Source organism: Fusarium coffeatum (assembly GCF_003316985.1).
Source record: "Fusarium coffeatum strain FIESC_28 chromosome Unknown BRIP53273_contig_284, whole genome shotgun sequence".
NCBI classification, from domain to species: Eukaryota; Fungi; Ascomycota; class Sordariomycetes; order Hypocreales; family Nectriaceae; genus Fusarium; species Fusarium coffeatum.
The window spans coordinates 148,296-171,834 of NW_022158075.1; the positions used below are offsets into that span (position 1 = coordinate 148,296).

The 23,539-nt window shown below is 48.7% G+C and overlaps 7 protein-coding genes across 7 annotated transcripts; 4 read left to right on the forward strand and 3 right to left on the reverse strand.

The window, feature by feature from the left end:
* Positions 1-418: 418 nt before the first annotated feature.
* FIESC28_10104 (uncharacterized protein) lies at positions 419-2,575 on the forward strand (the record flags this gene model as incomplete). Its single annotated transcript, XM_031164239.1, has 1 exon — positions 419-2,575. The coding sequence occupies one exon, from the start codon at positions 419-421 to the stop codon at positions 2,573-2,575; it is 2,157 nt and encodes a 718-aa protein (XP_031011724.1).
* A 2,102-nt stretch (positions 2,576-4,677) lies between these two features.
* Positions 4,678-9,890, forward strand: FIESC28_10105 (uncharacterized protein; the record flags this gene model as incomplete). The annotated part of the gene is made up of 4 exons (XM_031164240.1): positions 4,678-5,573; positions 5,620-5,919; positions 5,965-9,638; positions 9,829-9,890. 4 exons carry the CDS (start codon positions 4,678-4,680, stop codon positions 9,888-9,890), a joined length of 4,932 nt encoding a protein of 1,643 aa, XP_031011725.1.
* A 1,449-nt stretch (positions 9,891-11,339) lies between these two features.
* Positions 11,340-12,341, forward strand: FIESC28_10106 (uncharacterized protein; the record flags this gene model as incomplete). The annotated part of the gene is made up of 1 exon (XM_031164241.1): positions 11,340-12,341. The coding sequence occupies one exon, from the start codon at positions 11,340-11,342 to the stop codon at positions 12,339-12,341; it is 1,002 nt and encodes a 333-aa protein (XP_031011726.1).
* A 117-nt stretch (positions 12,342-12,458) lies between these two features.
* Positions 12,459-14,490, reverse strand: FIESC28_10107 (uncharacterized protein; the record flags this gene model as incomplete). The annotated part of the gene is made up of 2 exons (XM_031164242.1): positions 12,459-14,312; positions 14,365-14,490. The coding sequence occupies 2 exons, from the start codon at positions 14,488-14,490 to the stop codon at positions 12,459-12,461; spliced, it is 1,980 nt and encodes a 659-aa protein (XP_031011727.1).
* Positions 14,491-15,261: 771 nt separating this feature from the next.
* Positions 15,262-16,867, reverse strand: FIESC28_10108 (uncharacterized protein; the record flags this gene model as incomplete). Its single annotated transcript, XM_031164243.1, has 2 exons — positions 15,262-15,541; positions 15,594-16,867. 2 exons carry the CDS (start codon positions 16,865-16,867, stop codon positions 15,262-15,264), a joined length of 1,554 nt encoding a protein of 517 aa, XP_031011728.1.
* A 2,600-nt stretch (positions 16,868-19,467) lies between these two features.
* Positions 19,468-21,139, reverse strand: FIESC28_10109 (uncharacterized protein; the record flags this gene model as incomplete). The annotated part of the gene is made up of 6 exons (XM_031164244.1): positions 19,468-19,524; positions 19,602-19,991; positions 20,067-20,255; positions 20,341-20,607; positions 20,802-20,912; positions 21,065-21,139. The coding sequence occupies 6 exons, from the start codon at positions 21,137-21,139 to the stop codon at positions 19,468-19,470; spliced, it is 1,089 nt and encodes a 362-aa protein (XP_031011729.1).
* Positions 21,140-22,157: 1,018 nt separating this feature from the next.
* Positions 22,158-23,256, forward strand: FIESC28_10110 (uncharacterized protein; the record flags this gene model as incomplete). Its single annotated transcript, XM_031164245.1, has 2 exons — positions 22,158-23,037; positions 23,096-23,256. The coding sequence occupies 2 exons, from the start codon at positions 22,158-22,160 to the stop codon at positions 23,254-23,256; spliced, it is 1,041 nt and encodes a 346-aa protein (XP_031011730.1).
* Between the last annotated feature and the right edge of the window lie 283 nt (positions 23,257-23,539).

Here is a 23,539-nt window from a genome sequence, read left to right on the forward strand (position 1 = left end):
TGTTTAATCTTAATTCTTGTCAATCTGGATGGTATACTGAGTCCGGGGAATTCCCGTGTTCAATGCGGAGATGTTCTGCTGTAAGTCCTCTCAGCCAATTGCGCTGGCTATTTGAAGCACATTAAATTGATGGACTGCCATTCGCTGCACAGCCTTGAATGATTATTCCGAGTCAGGAGTTAAATCGTTACTGAGAGATGGGAAGCATCAGATTGAGTCATGAGAGACCAGGTGAGACAAGACAATTCTAGACCATCATCCCTGACAATCTCTCCAATAGCCTGAACGAATCCTTGCTTTTTCAGCCAGCCACAAAATGGCAAGTTCCGCAGGGTCCAAGACATTTAATCGAGACATTTCTCTAACTAGAAAGCCTCGTAGTTCTATCAATTCATCCAGCGGTGAAGAGATAACCAACATGTCAATTTCTTTGGACCCCAATGAGTACAGCGTGGGAGTAGGCAACAGTGTTGTACCAACCCTGGAGGATCATCAACAGAGGTCTTTCGGATCTCAGACATCCTTGTCCGCGGGAGATAAGCTTGGAAATGTCCCAGCACGATGGTCCCTGAGCGCCGCGGATGACGGATCTGCAGATATTCTTTCCGTATTCCCAGCGCCACGTCAAACAGCACCTTCATACGCAACCCTCCCACACATGGTCTTCCGAGATTCTGGGCTACCATGGGCTTACAGAGCCGCTAACGGTGATCCAGACCCTGGAAACACAGCGGTACCCTGGTTTGCTTTGTTCATTTTTACTCGCGACGAGCTTGACCTTGAGCCGAACGAACAGGCCTCATTCTTCGGGCATGTGGAGGCCAAGATAAACGACACATTTGGCTGGGACATTTCCGTTGGTGATCTTGGATCTATCAAGGGCCCCGCACTAGCCAACCTTATCCCCGGCACAGATAGCGATGAGGATGCTGGAAACAAGACTAGCGTCATTGCTATTCGCAGCCATCTGTTCAAGGGTCTCTTTACGACCAAGTCAGACTCGGAAGGAGAAGCACTCTTCGATATATCGCCTTTTCGGTTCATGCCGCATGTGCGCAGCGGGCGTAGGGACGAGGATAATGACCCTGCTCATTCGAGTGTAGTCATATCTCACCGGCTAGGACCCGATGATATCGAGAACTCTACTCCCGTGTTCGCGCACCTGGTCTCGTTACAGGGTATTAACGGGCGCCCTGTCACGTCGTTGGACGGAAAGTCCCGTGTTATCTTGACCAGTCTGTATAGTTGGTCTTACAATGCTATACCGCCAAACACGGTTGATCTTGGCACTTCTTTAGAGAACCTAAGTTTGTCTATGCTCGGATCCGGGCACCGGAATTTTAACAAGGGTGACAGTACCGCTGTTTCTGAAAGGCTCAATGAAGGTTACGCTCTCGTTCGTCACCGAACCCAAACGGGCGAGCAAACAGCCGCTATGTACCGCGGTCCACTGGTGCCAAGACGGGTGCCGTATCCTTTGAACAAGGATGCTGCCAAGTTCGACGGAGATTTACGGATCTACGATCCGGATCTGGGTCTTGTTGATATCTCGTATGTTTCGGCTTGGCAGCTGGGTAAAGCCTTGGCGTTGGGAGACCGCAACTTCACCATTGCGCTTACTAGGCTGCGTGGAAGTCTTCAAACTCAAGGGCCAGAGAAGTTAACTTCTAGGCACGAGGTTATTGCTGGACTTTCTGGTCTGATTGATGGTCTTGATGCTTCCACTCGCTCCCGTCCCATGATGCCAGAGAATACGGACTCTGCCTCCATTCAAGAATGGGTTTTCAATCGTCTACTTCTCAACAGCGTACCTGTACACTACCTGATTTCCGATCCTTCACATCTACCATCCGAATCTCTGCGAATCTTTCACATCGACAAAAACTGGACTGATGCCCTTGTCGACGGTGCGTTAAGCTTGGCAAATCATCTCTCTAGCCAATCAGACAAAGAGGTCTTGCGCACGGCGATTATCCAAGCCATGGACAAACGGCAAGTTCCGTCATATGGATTCCTACTACGAAGCGAGATACTAGTGCAGTTTCCCCGGCTGGCAATGGGCATGGAATACTACCAGGTTCAGGGCTCAGACCCACCCAAAGTAAAGGTCCTTGGTCAACAGAAGTTAGCAGACGACACTTTGCTTCTTCTGTTAGATAGCCAGCCACGTGGTTCGGTCAGCCTCATATTTACACCAGTGGATGAGCCAACCTTTGCCGCTGCAGCGGGATTCCTTCCCATCAACAGGAACCGCACGATACCCGAGGTTGAGATTGTACACAAGACCAACAACAAGCTAGTACGATATGCGAGAGATGAATTGTTTGACTGGGCAACACGAACTCTTAAGATCGAGAATTACGCGGGGATTTTCCACAGCGAGAGCGAGGACAGACTAACTGCTGCCAGGTTGGCTTTTCAGTTGCAGGATTCAGATTATGCTATTGTTGTTGATACCGAGGATGTAGAGAAAGAAGCCTTCCCGGAAAAGAATTCTTCCGTAACGGCGTTCAGTTTCAACAAGGACGATATTTTGTCGCTGGCAGAGGAGCCGTCCTTTCGGCGAAGTTCATAACCTATAGCGAACTCGGTATCCATTATGGGTGATCTCGGGTAATGTGATGAAAATATTGTGCCTTCAACCCACAATGCAATAGCAATTCTACCCTAAAGCTCCCGAAAGTTCTTCCACTATGAAGTCATGATCGTGAAATCTCTCATGACAGATGGAGATTCAGGGTAATCCTTATCGTGATCCTTCCCGAAACAGCAAATCTATCCATCGCATCGAGTTTTAATCTACATCTCCATCTTCAAGTTGATCTTTGCACCACTTTTACTGCAAATCTTCCTACATCAGGGCCGATTCTGCATGTCCCGACGATATTTGACAGATACCAGGAACTGAAAAAAGGACTCAAAGTCCCTAGAAATTCGGTCCGCGCACTGACTTGCTGCCCAATGACTGTGAAACTTGAGAACGAAATTATATTTCACCGATAACAATCTCGGATAATCGCGGGGCTGTCTAGGAGAATTGAAGATCTACTGTAGATCTTGGCTTTGCTTGGAAAGTATTCGGTTGACTCGAGCTGAGATAGCTGAGCCAATGGCATTGACCTGAGACACCTCCCCTGCTCTGCCTGCCACTGGATTATGCTTGTTTGTCCACTCGATGAGGCTTGTTCCACTGAATCGGAGCCTCCATGGGGGATAATCCTCGGTGCTTTTTGACTGAAACAATCTGGAGTCGCAATCGGACCGTCCGTAGAATTTCTCCGTTCTTTTCTTGGGGGGTTGTATTTGTAAAGATCGACATGTATGATCCTTGACCGCGTAATCACCCTTGCGACATCCCGTAGATCAGTTGTTTATTCATCCTTCAGATAAGATTGTAGAGTTGTATACAAGCTTAAGAACCTTACTGGATAAAGCTTCGTAAGCACTTTATTTCCGACGTTACATATACGCGTCGACCAATGGTGGCTCATTCCGCCCACGTATAGTAGATGCTGTACTATAGCCCAAACATAGAAACCTATCATCTCTTCTCCATAGATCTTCAATTGAGGCAGTGATGTCATGACGCGTTCAAGTCGAAAAGAAAAATCTTTTTCGTTTTGCATCTTATCCGTGCTTCTACGTGCGTCTTTTTTAAACTTGTTGCAAAAATGCGAGAGTCAAAGCGATGTTGATCAGTATCTGTGTGTCTCAGGACAAAGACCCGCTCAACACGTCAAAGTGTCAGTGGGAATTTTAACTGCCGACCATCGTCATTTCTAGAAGCTTTAGTGGAAAAAATAGTGCTAGGACCTTATGTCGCTTAGACCGAGCGGCTTAGACGGGGTCCATATGTGACGACTCAAGCAGGTCAAGCCACTGGACTGGGCCACTCGGTCAGTGACGAACCCCTGCTAGTTGGGGGACAGTAGCCACAGTTGGTTCGCCGGGAAGGGGAACCGACTAGGAAAGCAAGCTTAATGGCCTTGACAGGTTTCAGTCAGAGTCTGTGCCTGCAACACTGTGGACCATTGGGTTCCTGAGGCTAATTGCTCGGGCTGTGATACATGCCCGTGTCCGGACTGTAACCTTTGTGGTGAAATGCACGATATATCAGCAATATGATAAGAAACTCAATAAAGTTCTGCCTCACAATGCAGGACTGAGTGGGATTATCCCACAGTCTCGAGGCTTCCCAGAAGAGCCGGCACTAGCGTTCGGCAGTACATCCACTAGCCTTTCCTCTTTAGGCAGTGACATGCATGCCAAGAATACGGTCCGACTAATAGCAGAGCCGCAGTGGAAATAATCCCAGGACAGGCATATCTGATATCTAAGAACACGCAAGCACGGACTGTATTACACCCCTTTGCTAAGCACGGCAAGTGATAGACACTCAAAGAGGATACTGTTACCTTAATCTTGTAGCGAAACAGGCAGTGAGCATGTAAACTGTGTTTGAGAGGCAGCTTGCCAGAACGGTCAGACAGGATCGTCAGGAGAGTGATGAAAGTATATAGACCGTGAGCAAGTCACTTGAGTTTATGTTAATCGCAAAAAACATTGAGATCTTCAGATATTCGCTAGACGATCTGATCTGAGACCAACAAACTTCTGTCATACACTCCTTCTTCCGTTCTCTTTCGTTTTGAGCCTAGCTCACCCTCCCCTCGTAAGATGGAACAGCTGATGCGCGAGCTCGGCCATGACAGCCAGTCTTTACGAGCCGACAGAGCACAGCTATTGGCTGCGCTCCCCACCACAGGGGAGTCGTCTACGCGGCCTCTCCAGATCCTCCACGATTTGTTGAAAGAGGAGTCTGGACCGCGGCCTGTTTTTGCCCTTGTCAAGTGTCTTACGCGAGTGTATAAACATCTTCCCGAGGATGTGAAAACTGGAAAAGATGAAGCGTCTGCTCTTTTGTTAAGAGAGACGTCGGATTTGGTCAAGGCTTCATATTCTTCCCTTGCACAGTTTATTGCGCCTGAGAATAAGCCTGCGCTGAGGGCATCTAGTGGTGGGGATGTCATCTCGCATCGCGAACTACACCAATTTGTCAACGACTTCCAACTTCCTGTCGACACAGCGCGCAAACCTGTTGTTTCTATCGCCGTGCCGAATGGACCTCTTCTAGCAGCGACTTGTATCGCTGTGACGACATATTACACAGCATCACCTATCAACCCCGCCGCCGGTCCAGAACAATTCCGAGCCGATATCCTACAAGCGCGAGCGGATTTTATCTTGACGACACATGAAGAATATGAGAAGCTACAACTCAACGCACCATGGGTGTCAGAGAATGGAATTCGGGTATTTTTCGTCGATTGGGTCGCTGGACAGGGTCTTTCTGTCAAGACGTTGAATGGTGATGCGTTATCTGCTGGTTCGGATCGTGTCGCTAATAAGGCTGATGACGTCAGTCTTATTCTCTTCACGAGTGGTACTTCTGGTACGAAGAAGGTTGTGCCGCTTACGACTCATTCTATCGTCACTGGTGTAGTCGCCGTTATTGAATCATGGGGTCTTACATCGGAGGACATTTGTCTGAACATGATGCCCTTGTATCATGTGTAAGTCTATCACTCCACACTTCGATATCCTACTAACATTTTACAGTGGTGGTTTGGTACGCAACATCTTTGCGCCTATCTTTGCGGGCGGTTCAACAGTCTGCTGTCCCTCCTTCGACGCCAATTTGTTCTGGGATGTCGCCGAGACTATCCAACCGACATGGTACTATGCTTCTCCTTCTATGCATTCAGTCATCGTCGCAGAAGCAGCTGCCCGGCCTGAAGCGCTTAGCAAGAGCAGAATAAGACTTGCTTGCAATGCTGCGGGTGGTCTCCTTCCTTCTTTGGCGTATCAGCTTCGCGATACCTTCGACTGTGTTGTTCTTCCCAGCTATGGAATGACAGAGTAAGTCACCTCACCTCGTTGCCAGATTCCCACTAACAGATTCAGATGCATGCCCATTTCCACACCACCACTGAACTACCGTCTCGACCGCGAAGGTACGTCCGGTATCAGCACCGGTCCCGAACTCACCATCCTCGACTGGTCAGAAGACTCTGTTCCAAACGGCACAGTCGGTCGCATTTGTGTTCGCGGTGAGCCCGTCTTCCCAGGCTATCTACGACCTGATGGTACATACGACAAATCCCCCTTCAACGCCAGCGGCTGGTTCGACACCGGAGATCTGGGCTACATGGATGATGATGGTTATCTTTACATCACCGGTCGAAGCAAGGAAGTCATCAACCGTGGTGGCGAGCTTATTTCTCCATTTGAAGTTGAGAACGCTATCATGACTTCTTCTCGGTCTGTGGATTCACCTATATATGGCCGTGTATCGCAAACATTGGCTTTCTCGGCAAGCCATGATGTTCTTCAAGAAGTCGTCGGTGTGGTCCTCGTCACACCACCCAATGTTCCTCGCGTGGATCTCAGGACTCTTCATGCGGCATTGAAGTCCTCTCTTCAGCAAGCCAAATGGCCTGTTCTCATCGCCTACATGAATGACGTTCCCAAGAACAACGGCAAGGTTCTAAGAATTAGTCTGGGTAAGCGCATGGATCTTCCCACCGTTACAGATGACACGCCTCATATGGGAAGACATTGGGATGCTGTCTGTCCTCCGCCTGATACCAAGCTCTCTGTATCAATTGAGTCTCAGCCTTGCCGGGTGGATTACCACACCCTCTCATCTCAGATCCAGAGCGTTGTGCCTGGTCATGTCGATGTGTTCTGTCTTCAGGGCTCTGATGGTGCGCCCCAAGCAGTTTTGGCTCCCAAGACGGGCGACATTACTGTCGATTCCTCCGTGACGAGTAACATTCGTCACGAACTTGTTGGTCTTGTTGACAACTATGCTATCCCCAGCGAGATCCACATTCTCGACCGCCCCCTCCCTCGCAACTCCTCCGGCGAAGTCAACATCGAACTTCTCCAATCTCAACTCGACGAACTTCTCCAAGCCTCTATGAAGCAACTCGAAGGAAGCACTGAAGGTCTCATCACCAAAGCCTTCGCCGAAGTCCTTTCTCTTCCACCATCCGACATCCCGCGCGATGTGGATTTCTTCACTCTTGGAGGTGACTCTCTACGCGCAGGACGTCTCCTCGCTGCTCTTCGATCCGAGTTCAATATCTCCATCCCCATCACTACCGTCTTCAATGATGGTACTGTGGCCAAGCTTGCCGCGCATGTTGATGCGAAGCTCGAGGCCAAGAAGGAGGGCGGTGATCAAGAAGACACCGTCGAAGGCTGCACCAAGACGTATAGTTCTACGAGCCCTCTTCTCATGATCCTCCAACTCGTTCCCATGATGGTAGTCTACCCCCTCCGTCGCGCATTCCAATGGACATGTTTCTTCGTCGCATTGGCATACAGCCAGAAACTCGCCACCAACGCCTCCGTCCCCGGTCGTTTCGTCAACTTGGTCGTCTCCATGCTGATCTCCCGTGCCGTCACCCGCTTCGTCTCTCCTTGGGTCGGTATTATCGCGAAGTGGCTCATCATTGGACGCTATCGTGAGGGTATGTATCCTATGTGGGGATTCTACCATACGCGGTGGTGGTTGGTGCAGAAGATTGTCGCTGTTTGTGGAAAGGGCTTCTTCACTACCAATGACTTTACTTTGAGCATTTACTGTCGTCTAATGGGTGCGTCAATTGGTAAGAATGTCAAGCTCAAGGGTTCTTCGATTGGAGAGTGGGATCTTGTTTCTATTGGTGATGATGCGAACATTACTGGATGTACTGCTCGTCCGTTCGCCGCTGAAGGGAACACTTCGATGTATCTTGGTCGCATCAACATTGGTGAGAAGTGCACTGTTGGGTTCTCGTCTATCGTCGTCCCGGGCACTACCATGCCAGCCAACACCTGTCTGGGCTTCAATTCTTCTACTTGGGAGATGCAGGATGCCAGCGAGGAGTACCGTGATCAACTCCCCAGCGAGCGCAAGAAAGGCCACTGGCTTCTCAACATCCTATTCACCTTCCCTCTCAAGTTTCTAGCCAGGTTCGTCGCCGCCCTTCCATGGGCCGGTGGTCTCGTCGGTATGGTTCTCACCAAGGCTTCCTCTTCTACATCTCCTCTTCGAAGCAGTGTCGATTGGTTCTGCCAGCCTACTCGTATCGGATACCACTACCTAGCTCGCGTCGCAGGTTGTATCTTCGGACCTTTCTTCCTCTTCGCTTTCGTCATGATCATCAAGTCCATCTTGGACTGCGTCTTCGGTAAGCTTCGCGCCACGTCTAAGCAGGATACTTCTACCGTTTCTGCTTGGAGAGCGAATCTGATCAAGGAAATTTATCCTACGGGTAAACTTCATGATTTGACGAGTATGTTCGGTACGCATTACGAGGCTACTTCCATGGCGCTGCGAGCGCTGGGTGCCAAGGTTGGACAGCGTGTTTATTGGCCTGGAACTGGTCCTGGTATTGGTGACTATCATCTCATCGACGTCGGCAACGACGTTGTTTTCGGCTCAAGATCTGCTCTTATTACTTCTGATGGCATTGGTTCTGAGAAGATCACCATTCAAGACCGCGCCATGATCGCTGATCGTGTCAACCTTCTTCCTGGCGTCACCATCGGCGAGAAGGCTACCATGGGCTCCGGAGCTTTGACCAAGCGAAACGGTAACTACGCTCAAGGTACAACGTACGTTGGTTCTCACGGCGGCGATGCTATTTGTCTGTCTACTGGTTCGAGTACCGAGAACAGCGCTCAATCGTCCCTGCGTGAGATGCAGTATGATGAGAAGAAGTTCCACAGTGACTCTGAGCCCAGTTCTGGTAGTGTCACTGATGAAACTCTCGACAAGGACGCTCGGGCTCAAGATCTATCTCCATTCGGACGAGCATTCTATCTCAAGCTTGCGCCTTACCATGTCCTTGGTCCTTTCGCCATCTTCTGCTACTCTACCTTGTTCGCTGTTTTTACCTCTGTTTACTGGGACGCAGCTAGTATTTCATCGATCCAGATCGTTCGTGTTGTGCTTAACCAGCTCATCAGCACCCATGCTATCTGGTGGAAGGATCTAGCCGCAATTTTCGTCACTATGCTTATCGCCATGGCTGTGCTTACCACTGTCCAAGCCATTCTCGCTATGGGTATCGTGATTGGATCTAAGTGGATTCTCATGGGTCGTCGAACACCCGGCAACTACGACTGGGACAAGTCTTCCTACTGTCAACGCTGGCAAATCTTCCTCGGTATCGAACGTCTTCGAAGGAATTGCTACGCAGGCAACGGCATTCTGGGTCTCCTGACCGGCACACCGTGGATCGTCTTCTACTTCCGTCTCCTCGGCGCCAAGATCGGCAAGGACTGCGCGCTATTTGCCAACGGCTCGCCAAGTCTCATGTTCACTGAACCCGATCTCATCAGCCTGGGCGACCGTGTCGTCGTTGACGACGCAAGTGTGGTAGCTCATATCAACACACGAGGCAAATTCGACTTGAACAGGGTTGATGTTGGAGATCGATGTGTTTTGAGGACGGGAAGTAGACTTTTGAGTGGAGCTAGGATGGAGAATGATAGTTGTTTGTTGGAACATACGCTTATTATGGGCGGCGATGTTGTTGATGAGAAGGCTACTATGCAGGGATGGCCTGCTGAGAGGTTTACTCGTAAGAGAGTTTAAACCTGGGTTTAATGGGGGCTTTTTGTTATTATTGCATTGCATGGTTGGGTTAAAAGTTTCATAGACTGCTTTTTCTGCATATTGGCGTTTTAGACTTTCATTTATTTACTTCATTGGATTCAACTTATCTCTATTGTGATCGCTGATGCCTGATCTGTGAGTTCCTAATGCCCTAGAGTCTGGCGGTGACGCATCTGAAGATGCCCGCAATGCGCACTCAACAGAAGAACAGTTTTGATCATGACGCTTCGGCTTGTATTGGTACGGTGCTGCTGAATAAGGACCCAATGGACAGGTGGCAGACGTCACTCTTCTGGATCACTCTGATCATGGTAGGCTGAACCCTCGCATAAGGAGCATGCATCTTTCATTGTCTTCGACTTCTGTTAGGATGCGCAGCGCGTCTCGCAGCGGCAAGTATGCACAGTTCTAGTGTCGATCTGGCTGAGGGGTGGGGTGTACTTCTCTGTGTTGGAGGTCTGCTATTAGAGCGAGGGGAGGAGGATATGGAGGAAGAGAAACAACTAGTCTCCTCGATCCGGCCCTTCGCTTACAGTCCCATCTTCGCCTTGACACAAATATCAATACTCCAATAAGTAGCCCATTCATCACCGCGATTCAGCCCGGCGCACAGCAGCCGAGGGACCGCGGCCTGTGTTAACACCGCGGGGACTTTCAACAAGCAACTGTTAAAGACTTGAGTCCTATCCCGATCGAGACCGAACCATTAACATCAACGTCGCAATGCATGGGACTGAAGCTCGGCTGTTTATTGCTTGGAAGGAGAAACAGATCCCCAATATCCAAAAGATTCGCAGCTTTACCTTGAAAGAGGATGACCAGTTTAAACAGTTTCACAACTATGTCCTTAGCATCATCGACTAGGACCGCAATGAACGTTTAGAGAGCATCCGATCTGCTCTTGATCTGGTCTTTCAGTAGTGGAGCGGGATCTGTATCTAATTTAGCGGCAGCGGTAATTCCGCCACAGTCGCGCATGATTGGATGCACGAAACCTCCCATGCACTTGCTCAAGGTTTATATAGTTACTCAGATTGTCCCACATACTTCGAATTCCGCAAGTATGCGGTTGATAGAGTTCGTGGGACTCATGTCGGGTCCCTTTTGTGTTCAGGTATGATCGCGTAAATCATCGTCGGTCTTCCACAGCTCGAACAAACACTCCACGCAGATAACCTGAACCACGACCCGTTCCCATTTTTACAGACAGTTGATATAACCGTGTCTGTGGAGACCATCAGCGGTCAAACCAACGGACGGAGTCCCAGCATCGGCCATAATGGATGCCCAGTCGTTTGAATTTCAGATGACTGCCGTCGGATCAGTCCATACGATCGGTGCCGGTGTGAGAAAGTAGAATATTCGTGCACCTGATTCCATTGTTCTGTTCATCTTGTTGCTTTGTGCCGCCCAAATTAAAGTTTCAAAACATCAACTCGTGACATCCCCTTAACTTCAAACTCAGAGATAAACTCGTCTTTACGCATAATGAAGTTTACACAGTAATTCTAGACAAAGACTTTCTAGATATAAAAGGGGGGCTTTCTAGCACAATTCAGAAGACTAACTCACGACCATTTCGATACTATACAAAACAAAACAAGTACCTCGGACAAACAGTACAATCCCTTCTTATTAACAAAAAGAACGTTCCATAATTATCATCATGACTCGAAACGACACCTTGCCCTCAGTCACCCCCGGCTACGGGCTGAACATGTCCACCTTCACCGCCGCCGCCCCCCAACCACAGACGACATCATACGAGGTCGTCACACGTTCACTCCTGCAATCCCACTTCTCAAAAGAGACAGCCAAGCCTCTTATCCTGGGAACACAGGAATTTCACACTCTCGTCAAGATAGCCACCCACGAGTTCGGCTTGTTCACAGCCGTCGTGGGTGATGATTCACGTCGTATCGCTGTTGGACGGTCACTCGGCGAGGTGCAGGGGTTGGCAGAGACTGTCGCTTATCCCTTCGGTCGAGGAGAGCGGGCTAGGAAGATGGCGTGGTTGGAGGCTATGGGCGAGCACTACGAGTATTTGTCTAATAAACCGCGTGGTCGTCTTCAAGGATCATACATCATCAAGTGCGACGAACTCCAATTCCGTCATGACTATCATCACGGCGAAATGCAAATTTTGCATATTTTTCAGCGAGATGATGTCACCTGCGCAAACGTTGAGCTTGGTGAACTGGAGGGAGTAATGCTCCTATCAACGAATACCTCAGCCCTGGACGCCCTGGAACATTCCTACGACCTTACCGATCCGAATGTCACGTTCAGAAAGTGCAACCCCAAGACATGCATAGCGCCACAACCGAAATGGTCTCCCTCAACAGGCCGACGCTTCTTATTCCGGCTGCGAGGAAGGGAGATTGCAAGTGGCGAGTTTGTCTCCGAGCCAGAGTGTGGCGAGATCGAGTTTCTCGATGATGAGTTTACTAAGTTTATTGGGAGGATCAATATTCCTTTCATGGGTGAAGAAGTTGAGTTTAGGGGGTTTAAGGTTTCTGACACACCGCATGATCAACCTTTTGAGTGGGAGTTTTTCTCTTTTGAAGAGCCCATGAATTCACGACGGTGTGAACATGGGGTTGAAGGCGAGTTTGACTCAGAAGCAGAGATTGATGACACGGCCTCAGATAGCACAACTTCGTCTTAATAGTCAATAAACAAGTTGAACTCATATTGTAACATGACATCTTTTTATCTGACGTATCTCATCATTTCAAAGTATCTAACTATTTACACGTAAAGCTACTCCTCCAGGCTTCCATGCTTAACCCATGAAAGCCTTTCTCTTCTTGGTAGTCTCAAGAACAGCAACACTAAGCTCAGGCATAGTAAACTTGAAAGCACCCTTCTTATCAGCCTTGATAACACTCTTGGTACTCTTAACAACATTGTTTCCCTTGTGAGGATCGTTGAACGCAAAAAGATCCTTCTCCTTGTTGGTCAAAAGAGTAAGCTCAGCCTGTGTACCAGCCTTGACACCCTCAAAGGCCACGGAAACAGGAACGTCAGCGTGCTTGGTGGTGTTGTAAGCAGCACCCTTCCAGATAAGAGTGCCCTTGTCCTCGTTCTTACCAGCGACGTAGAACAGAGGGTCGAGATCACCCTTGACGGGGAGGGTGTGGGTCATGGGGTGGCCGGCGAAGAGCTCCCAGACGTACCAGCTTGTAGAGCGGGTGGTCATGGCGGCGTCAGCGGCGAATTGGACCATGGTGATGGCCCATTGCCAGCGGTTCTCGTTCTTGAGGATGGGAGCGTAGAATGTTCCGGGAATACGGTCGGCGTTGCGCTCGTAGGAGACCAGAGCGACGGCCTCACCGACACCGGAGATCCACCAGGGGTAGGGCATGAGCTTGCCTTCCCACTTGGTGCCGCCGTTGGGGTGGGTAGATGCGACTTCTCCGATGATGTGGCCGTACTTGTTGTTATCGAAGAGATCGAATTCCTCGACGAGAACATCAGGCTCACGGTAAGGGTGGTAGTCACCGATTCCGGGGGCAGGGATATCGAAGCCAGCATCCTTGTTACCGACAGGGTCGATAGAAGCACCGGAGGAAATAACGGTCAAGTCAGGGTGGGCCTTGTTGATAGCCTCAAGGAACATGGGGAATCTGTACTCCTTGTAGCTGTTCCAGCCGGTAGGATAACCAGCAAGCCAGTCCTCATTACCGATCTCAACGTAAGAAAGCTTGAAGGGCTTAGGGTGACCAAGCTCAGCACGCTTCTTACCCCACTTGCTCGTAACAGGACCGCGAATAAACTCAATCTCATCGAGAGCATCATCGATGAGAGGCTGCAGTTGATCCTTGGGAGTAACACCACCATCGAGAGCAAGACCGGCGTAAACACCAACGATGATCTCGAGGTTCATGTCCTCAGCCCACTGGAGATACTCGAGAATTCCAAGACCGTGGGTCTGCTGGTAGCTCCAGACACCCTCAAAACCGGGACGGTTGCGAAGAGGTCCGAGAGTATCCTTCCAGTCCCAGTAGGTCTTGTTGGTGTTACCCTCAAGCATGTTACCACCAGGGAAGCGAAGAAGACTAGGGTGAAGACCCTCGAGAGCCTCAGCAAGATCAATGCGCAGACCGTTCTTGCGACCCTTGTAAGTAGGAGGAAACAGACTAATAAGGTTAAAGTCGAGCACTCCATCAGCACCCTTGGGATCATAAGTAATAGCAAAAGTGTTATTGCTGTTAGGAGCATCCATCTTGGGGGTAAGCTTAAACTCATGCTCAACCCACTTGTCCTTCTTAGCCTTTGACTTGACCTTGACGCTACCAAAGACATCATCAGTCAAGTTTGAGCGCAGAGATGCGGTGAAGTGGCCCTTGTAGGAACCCTTGACCCAGAAGCTACCGGTGTACTTGTGCTTCTTGACATCCATGCCCCAGTAGCCTTCGTTGAGGAAACCAATCTCCTTGGCGTTCTTGGTAGGCTTGACGCGCATAGACACGGGGAGTGCTTCGGAGAGAGGTTCGCCGGCGCGGTTGAGGGTTAGGTTTGCGCCGTTGATGGGACGCCAGCCGGAGAGCGAGACGGGGAATTTCTTGCTGTATTGGAAGGCGCGGTTGCGGATGAGTTCGGCGTAGATGCCACCATCACCAGAGTTGTTGATGTCCTGCCATTGCATTAGTATAAGTTTTAATTGGGGCCCTGGGAAGTGTGTGTACCTCGTGGAGGAAACCATATTGATGACCGCTAGTAGCATTTCCGCCCTTGGATGCTACCTCGATGTTGACAGACTCGGCAGCAACAAAGCATGCCGCAGCCGCCAGGAGTGAACTGAAGCGAACCATGATGAAAAGCTTACACTCTGCAGATGAGGTTGCAGTCAGAATGTCAGAGGACGATGATGCATATATATATAGTTGACCGTCTATTTAGCCATAAACCAATTGACTCGCCTATATTCATCCGCCCCAGTCATGATTCAATGCTTCCATGTGACGTGGGCTAAGAGAAACAAAGCTGCAGGTACCAAGCGGTCCAATGAATTAAGCATGATCCTTCTCCGCACTTTTGACGATCGAATCATGTCCAATGCCGAGGATGGTACTCAAGACATGTTTAACCGGTGAAGCTCAGCAAAGAACCTGGAGAATGATCAATTGAATGCGGGGAAGAAGACGATCATGGCGGGTGAATTCTGGGGTGGATAAACCATGAGGTGGATGACGTTAGACTTTTGCCGATCATGGCTTGATTCCGTGTTGGAGTAAAGACAAGGGTTGGAGGAATTGGCCATTTGGATTCGTGCGCGTCAGAGAGCTTGTGGGCTCAAGGTCGTATTTTTCAACGAAGCTCCATAACTGGCTCGGCCTAAGTCCCTGAAATGAGATTAGTTTTTGCAAGTCAAGAGTTTATTAATCTTTCCACGAATTGGATGGAAGTTTATCTGATGATCACCGGTTAATTCGATGCAGTCGCATGATGAGAACGTGCACATCATGAATAAAAATGTGCAACAGTGGTCATTGATCATAATCATTGTATTCCAAGACTTTTCCAGTCTGGTAATTCTATCGTCAAGCATAAACACAATCGCTTTCTTTTCGCTAAACCAATTTTTACTCATCACCCTCTTCGAGGTGGTCTGCCTTCTCCTTGCCAGCAAGATACTCTTGAGGAGTGTTGCGAGGTCTGTTCTTGGCGAACTTGACAGTCGAGAAGACTGATGGTGACTCCTTGAAGATGAGCTCAATCTCCTCGAGGTTGCGACCCATGGTCTCGGGGAAGAAGAAGTACACCGAGACGGGAACGCAGGCAGCGATGACGGCGTATACGATGTAGTACTGCCAGCCAATGCTCTCGAGAGCGACGGGAGTGACCATGACGACAATGAAGTTCCTGAAGAATTATTAATATTTGTTACTCAAGAGGTGAGGTGCGAAAAACTTACCATAGCCAATGGTTGGCGGTCGAGATGGAAGACATGGCCATTCGGAGGCGGATGGGCGCGACTTCAGTACAGTACAAGAAGTTGGCACCCAGGAAACCGATGGGAACAAACGTGTTGTAGAAGTAAATGAAGGCAGCAGCGACAATCATAGCAGGCTTGTTCTCAGGTCCGAAAGAGGTGCTAACAGCCAGCGCAATCATACAAGCCGACATACCGACACCGCTGATGATAAACACGGCACGACGACCGAATCGATCGATGGTGAAAAAGGCAACGAACGAAGCGAGGAACTTCCAGGTCAGGGCACCGCCGGTAAGAGCCTTGGAAGTCTCGGCGTCCAAGCCAAGGTTCTTCTGGAAAAGAATATTGGCGTACACGCTGACCAGGTTGGAACCGGACATCTGCTGGTAGAACTGGAGAAGGATACACAGGATGAAGCGGTAGAGGAGCTTATCGTCGCCCATCTTGAGCATGTCGCCAAGACGAGCTGCCTTGTCGGAGGTTTCTTCGAGGGAGTGCTCGATGCCGGCGACTTCGGCGAGGACTTCGGTGCTGTCGATGGGGAGACCGCGGAGGGCTGCGACGCTGTGGCGCGCTTCTTCGGAGCGGTTCTTGAGGACGAGCCAGCGGGGGGACTCGGGGAAACAGTAGATGGAGGCCATGAGGATGAGGGAGAAGATGATGGCGATGGCGATGGGAGGGCGCCATGTCACGGAACCGTGCTCGAACTCGAAGAAACCGAGGTTGATCCATGATTCGAGAACGTATCCGAGACAGATGAAGAGTCCGGTAAGAACGACTTGACGACCACGGTTCTGAGCAGCAGAAGTCTCAGATTGCCAAACAGGAACAATAGAACTCAACTGTCCAATACCAAGACCAATAATAACTCTTCCAACGATAAACTGCGCAAGACCAAAGCTGGACGCCTCAAGGATTTCTCCAATGAGTGTACAAACAGCAGCCGCAAAGATAACATTTCGTCGTCCAAACTTATCACCAGTCCACGAGCAAGAAAGCGAACCGATCAAAGCACCGATAACGAACGTCGCGACGACAAAGCCTTGCAGTGTTGACTTTGCGCTCTTCTCAGAGCCGGTGGTGTTGACGGTGTCGATCTCGGGGAACGTCTTTACCCAATCTTCTTCGGTGAGGAGACCGCCGATGCCAGCTTGGTTGTAACCGAAGAGGATGAAGGAGGGTGCGACGATGGCGGCGATTTGCAGGATTGCGAGGGGCTTGCCGCTTGCGCCGAGATATGTTGGGACGCTCATCTTGCCTGGTCTGTGTATAGGTGAACAGATAAGGTGATGGACGGACAATGAGGGGAGGTGGTGAGGAGTTCTTTATACAAGATGGATCATCGCGGAGTTGGAGCTAGAGGGAGTCTTGTTGCGGAGCCCCATGGGATACGGAGGGCAATTGCCCCGTATGTGGGGGTTAGTTTGAATCATGAGATATGGATCATTAACGTGATATGAATTTGTTATCGTTTCCAAATGCCTCTCTTGTTGTCTCGTACAAGTTGAGTTGACTGTCAACTTAGACGGATATTACGGCACGGTCTCTTTTCGGTGGCTTCGAAATATAGTGGAGAACCGGGTCCATCTTCGTCATTGTCGCGAGTCGCGAGTTGGAGAATCGGAGGGTAAAAGTGGGAGACACTCTGTTATGGACCAGTGGACGAGACTCGGAGTAACTGCTTTGGGACATTTTTTGTAGGGCAGGCTATGAGGCTCCCGCTAGGACCTGCGTCTACGGCAGTGGATAGCCAGGGTTACCTTGAGACTCCAGATATGTTCAACAGGATTATTTACGCCGAAGAACCATTGTCACACAGAATATCCTCTCGGCACGAATGACAGTATGTGCGTTGCATAGAATTACCTCGTCAATTGAGTTTAGACATCCCGCGGGATATATTCTAGAAGGTTTCTCTAGAAGCCTTTCCACGAAAACCATTCGGCCATGTCCTGTCGATCACATCCCGGCTAGGCACAAGCCTTGGCCGATTTATCCGTCTTGGAACAGCGGCAGTTGAAAGCTTAGCTAAGATCAACTATGACACAATAGCAAAAAGCGTGATAAAATAACTCCAATTACTGATTCATGGTTATTCCTTGCCAAGTTAGTACTCAATAACTGCAAGTTGGGGGAAAACGGGGAACTCTCGGGGAAATTGGAGTCCCAGCCATTGAAACACGGCGAATTAATAAAATTGTGGACAAACAAACCAAAGACCCTTTGTCTGCTTTTCCCCTCATTTCTGGGGTTTGTTTAATAAGCTTGACTTCTCCAGTTCTTTTTGCTTCGTGCTCAACAAAATTTTCTGTTCTTGATCCACTGTGGTGAGATTTCAAGGATGGACTTGGGGGAAATTTGGAGACGTGAACCTGACGACCGGACCGGAGTTAACACTCAGACCAATACAGACGCCGTCTAGGTATCCGTGTAGCTTGCTTGACAGGCACCAGTTTTTCTCTCACGGGAGAGAAAAGAGATCCACTGTCCTAGTGTCAACGTTACATGCATGTCTGTTCGCCTGGCCTCCCGCTTATCAATTTCTGCAGGTCAAGTTCATGCGAAATCGACTCACGCGGTTCGGAGGAATCTGTACGGTCTCGCGATGACTCCGCTTATGTGCGTGAGTTCTGATAAAAGGCTGTGACCGCCAGATTCGTCTATCGGCTCGCCGGCTTGCCGTTTTTATTAACCGTGATAGCCGTACTCGCTTGTCCACATACCGCTGTCTGAGTAGTCGGTCCATAGCTGGACCGTATCACGACCGCGTAAACACCGAGAAGAGAGTAATAAGAGGGTTCTCGTTTGATCATGGTGAATTCTCGGTGTTGAGGACAGCAGTAATTGACCGATGTATAGCTTTCTTGCGAGCTGTGGCCTTTTCCTGCATTCTGTTGATTGTGAACGTGGTGAAGATGGGTCAATCAATAATGAATGGACCATTGAGATTGAAGCATAAAGACGTGTTGGTACACTATGGCAGTTCAGAAATAAGCATAAATTAATCTCTACATAAGCTCAAGATGATCATTCTTAATCTCTATAATCTAGATAAACAACGAGATAGAGTCCAACAAAGAATTCTAGAAATGTTTTCATGAGATTCACATTACCCTGGATCTGACCCTTTGACCCAATCAGCAGCGGTGAGTATGTTGCTCGCTTCCACTTTCCTTTTTCTCTCGGCCGGGTAAGTAATTACCCCGACTCGTACCCTGACTAATACATATCAGCTAACCCCATGGAGGTATGCGACGGAGTAACTCTTTCAGGAATAGCTCATCTGGAGAGAAACCGGATTTTAGAATCCACTTCCATGATTCAATTCCTTCGTCTACTCCGGCGGTCTTACTTGATGATAATACAACTTGCCACTATCACTGAAAATTCATGATTTTAGCAGTCGGGAACGGCTGACCCCGATGATCAACATCAACTGCTACGGTAAATATGTAATTGCCGACTTGGCGATAATGATGGAGTTTGAGTAGTCATCATTGCTAAAGATTATGAGATTGGTCTTGCATATCGTAATCGACACTTTGATAGAATAGAAAATTGCTAACATCTCGCGATATAAGGAACCGGCGTGGATGGTGACTTCAAGTATATGCTAGCCAACTAGCAATGCTCAGCTATCACTTCAAGCAGCAGCATTCGCACCGTTTTCCTTCGCCTTCCTACTGTGACTTTCATTCAATACAGTAACGACTGAAATTCTTGGCAAAAAGAAAACTTCCAATTAAGCGGTTGAGGACAGCAAGAGTTCTCATAAGTCATCTATCATCCTCTTGAACTCGCCGATTTGGTCCTGAGTGGCTTGATCAACTGCCTTCTGAGATAGGTAAGGATATCAGAGTTGAACTTGGTTCATGAAACTTCTGGTAAACTCCTCGGCCACGACTTTCAACTAAGGCAGAAACGGGGTTAGCGTGGCTTAGTTGAACTAGTTGATAGGTGAGGTATAAGAGAAGAGCATTGACTTACTTCTCTGAGCCTATCGACCGTCACCTTCATCTGTGACTGAATATACTGCTTGCGGGCTCTCATATCGGTGCTGGGTTTCATGCGGGGGATAGATGCAGCAATCTTGTCATAGCACTCAGCCTGATTGCTGAAGAGGAAGCTGAGCTCCTTCATGGCTGCGATGGCTTCGGTCATCTTCTGATCGATGCCGGCGTACTGGGTGATCAATTGATTCACAAATATGATAAGTTGTGTCTCTTCCTCTTGGTTCTGTTGGTTTTTCGCAATCAGGGTTTCCAGCTTATCATAGTCGTTGCGCAAATCAGAAGCCTTGGTCGCCTGGATTCCCATGACAATCCATCCAAGAGGCTTGATCGAGCAGATGCCGACTGTAGTGGCAGCGTTTTTCTCCTACAGCAAACGGGTCAGTATTTGGTTAACTTCTAATATATGAAGGAGCCGTGGGGAGAAGGGGGTATCACATACCCAATCAGAATATTTGTCTTGGGCCTCCTTCACCTTGTTGTTGAAAGTGGCGAGTTTGTCGGCCAGGTCTTTGTTGAGGACTTCTAGGTAAGGCGCTTTTTTATCTGATTTGTTCTCAACGGACCCGGTATTGTACTGCTTGATAAGAAATTCGATATCCCACTGACTCTCTAGAATTCTGTCCCTGAACTGAACGGAGGGAAGAGGAGGTATGTCAGCCACGGCCCATATTAAAGAGGTTTGGGTTCCTGTAAAGGGGACAGGCAATCCTTACTCGAATAAGAGTCTGCATGACTTCTTCTGTGTTGCGCTGTTTCTCTCTAGCATCGTCTCGTAGCATGCTCAAAGTCATCTGGGATGCCTCTTTGGCATCTCTGTAGTTGTCATCAAAATCATTGGACGACTTGTACCTCTCGTCCAGGATGATGTCAAGTTGGCGTCGTAAGTTTATGAAATCATCTGCCGCCAACAACTCAACACTGCTATCACTGTATTGCATAGTAGTCCGGCCAGTAATTACTGTATACAAAGGGTTGATCAACTTAAATTAAAAACGAATATTTGAAGGGGTGCAAAACAGAATTGACGCCCTGAGTTTGGTAAGGTGGTTCTGGTGGTAGTTCCGGCAGGTGGAACCGACAGCTACCATGGCCTTCCTGGTTCGCTTTTCGGGAGAAGAAAGGTTAGTAAAAATCAAACGATAATCAACAACCGACCATTATGTCTCGGACGTACACTGTAGATTTCACTATCAAACTTGGAGAGCTTTCTGAAAGCGGACTCGGGGACTTTTCTATCAAAGTCAGTGGAACTCCCAGGGAAGTCCTTTCCGCTTAAGACATAGGCCTGAATATCTATTGGTTCAGGATTATTAGCATGATTCGATATGAGATCCGGGAGCAAGTCCTTTGAGGTGACTTGCCAAAGTAGCTCTTGGAACGCAGGATGAACCGATTAGACTGGGCGGGGCCAGAAGATGAAAGAACAACTTTATCTACCGAGCGACTGAGAGTATCGAACGCCTTCTTGACCTCGATATCATCGTTGTCCACAGGATTCCAAGTGACAGACATGGTTGTAGGAATAAGGATAAAGGGCTGCTGAGGGTTCGAGAGTTTAAGTATACAATAAAGAGTAGTAGTTGAAAGCCGTGCTCAGAAAATGTGCAAGGGCAATGATGATGCTTATAGACTTGATGTCCGAGACCAGCAGATGCAACACATGCCGGCCGAGCAAGCGACTAACTACTTTGATAACAGGCTGCATTTCTTAAGCTATTTTTCTCTTTCAGCTCGTAACTTCTGAATCTATCCCCCGTCTCAGCTCACCTCCATCCAGCCTCTTTTCTTCTTTGTGGCTAGCTAAGCTCTAGTTTGTACGCCTTAATTATTCGGCCAGTCAAAAGGCTCCAATAGCTTAGCCGAGCTGATCTAGACTCCCCAAGCGCAACGTGTCTAATGCATGTCTCAGAGAATATGCTCAATATTGAAGTGCTGTAACTATACTGGTAATAGCGGATATCTTCCAACGGGTAGTGTGATCCCGCGTATTTGTGGTTTCGTTCACCTGTGAGGGGGCATCGGGTTTCTGTTCAGAGGATGGCTAATAGCCTAAGAACCTTGGTGAATGGGTAGAAGAACGATTGAGGAATTTACCTGGACCAGATACCGATGGCTTCTCCTCTCCAGCTGTCAATACGTCAATCACAAGCGAATCCCTCAAGCTTGGCCATTACGTATGCATCTGTCAATTTCCAAGCATCCTCACGCCAAGCTTCGAATCCTTCTCGTTCCTGAACTTACGGCCAATAGCATTTTAAGCTTAAGTGCCTTGAGCATTATTCAGCTTGCTGACAGCCCGCGTAGTTCAAATTATTCATTGGTTGGTGGTGTAAGACGAGATCCACACTTCCGAATAGGAACACCGGTTTCCCAAAGGAGAAGCCGGAGCTTAACAATAGAAGGATCACAAACCTTGTGTTAGTGGCCAAGTTCTTGATCAAGACGAGAGAGAATAAAAATATAAGTAGGATCAATGAAGTCAGTTTTGAGTTTCATTCTTCAGAGACAAACCTCTTCAACACTCTTCAAGATGCGCTTCTTTCATTTTACACTAGCCTCATTGGCATCCGTCGCAACAGCCCTCTCATCATTCGACACTTGGTCTCACGGCCGAGTCGCATTAAATGATGTGAGCATTCATTTCCGCTACGCCGGCTCCGGTCCTCCTCTTCTTCTCGTCCACGGTAATCCCCAACATAGTCTTACATGGCAATTCATTGGTCCTATCCTCGCTCAGAACTACACTGTTATTGCACCTGATAACCGTGGTGCTGGGGACTCGAGTATTCCTCCTGATAATGACTACACCGCTGCTGCGTCAGCAGAAGATCTCAAGGGTGTGCTGGACTTTTTGAACGTTACGGAGACGTATGTCTTTGCGCATGATAAGGGTGTTGGGATGGCGACGGCGCTGGCTATTAAGCATCCTGATATGGTGAAGAGATTAGCACTGGCTGAATACCCTCTTCCGGGATTTGGGTATGAGCAGTCCGCCAACCCAGCAGCGTTCTGGGATTTATATCAGAACTGGCAACTAGCTTTCTTTCAAGTCACAGACCTCGCAGAATTTCTCATGTCAGGAAAAGAGAAGCAGTTTCTTCAGTGGTACTTCTACCATGGCAGTTATTCTGGTGTTGAGAGCTTCAGTGAAGAGACGGTTGACAGATACACGAGCAGTATTTCGAAGCCCGGATTCCTGAGAGCTATGCTTGGTCCATTCTCCGCTACGACTGTTGCCAAGGATGCCGAGTTCTTCAAGACTTCGCTGAATGAGAGTAAATTGAGCGTACCGCTTCTTGGAATGGGTGGTGAAGCGAGTTTGGGATTGGAGTCGGTTCTCAAAGACTCATTTGAGCCCATTTCTGAGAATGTTGAGATTGATATCATTCCTAAGGCTGGACACTGGATTGGTGAGTTTTACCTTCGTACTGACTGGAGAGGTTGATTGATCGCTAACGATGTCTGTAGTGGACGAAAACCCCAATTGGACTGCGAAGCGTGTCGCCAAGTTTTTTCAAGAGGATAATGAGAGTCCAAAGAAGGTTGACTTGGCTTACTTGGAAGATATGGTTACTTTGGATGTTGGATACTTTGGTACGAGACGGAACTTTAAGCTGGGATCTCAGTGATCGGATTGTTTGACATGGTACCTGCCAAGAAGCTTGGCATCGTGCCGCTGGATATAATGGCGGGCTTAATACGGGAACGGGTAGATCTAGATTGCGAATTCTGCCACATGCCAAGGCGATGGCTTTACTTGGAAATAATTGACATTCGTTACTTGAACAAAACTAACCTCACCTGTGAACAGAAATAGTATAACTTGCGCTTGGCAGATAGATACTCTGGTAAAATAGATACAAAGAAGTGTCGCACCTGGCAACGTCCTATCCAATCTTATATACAACTCAT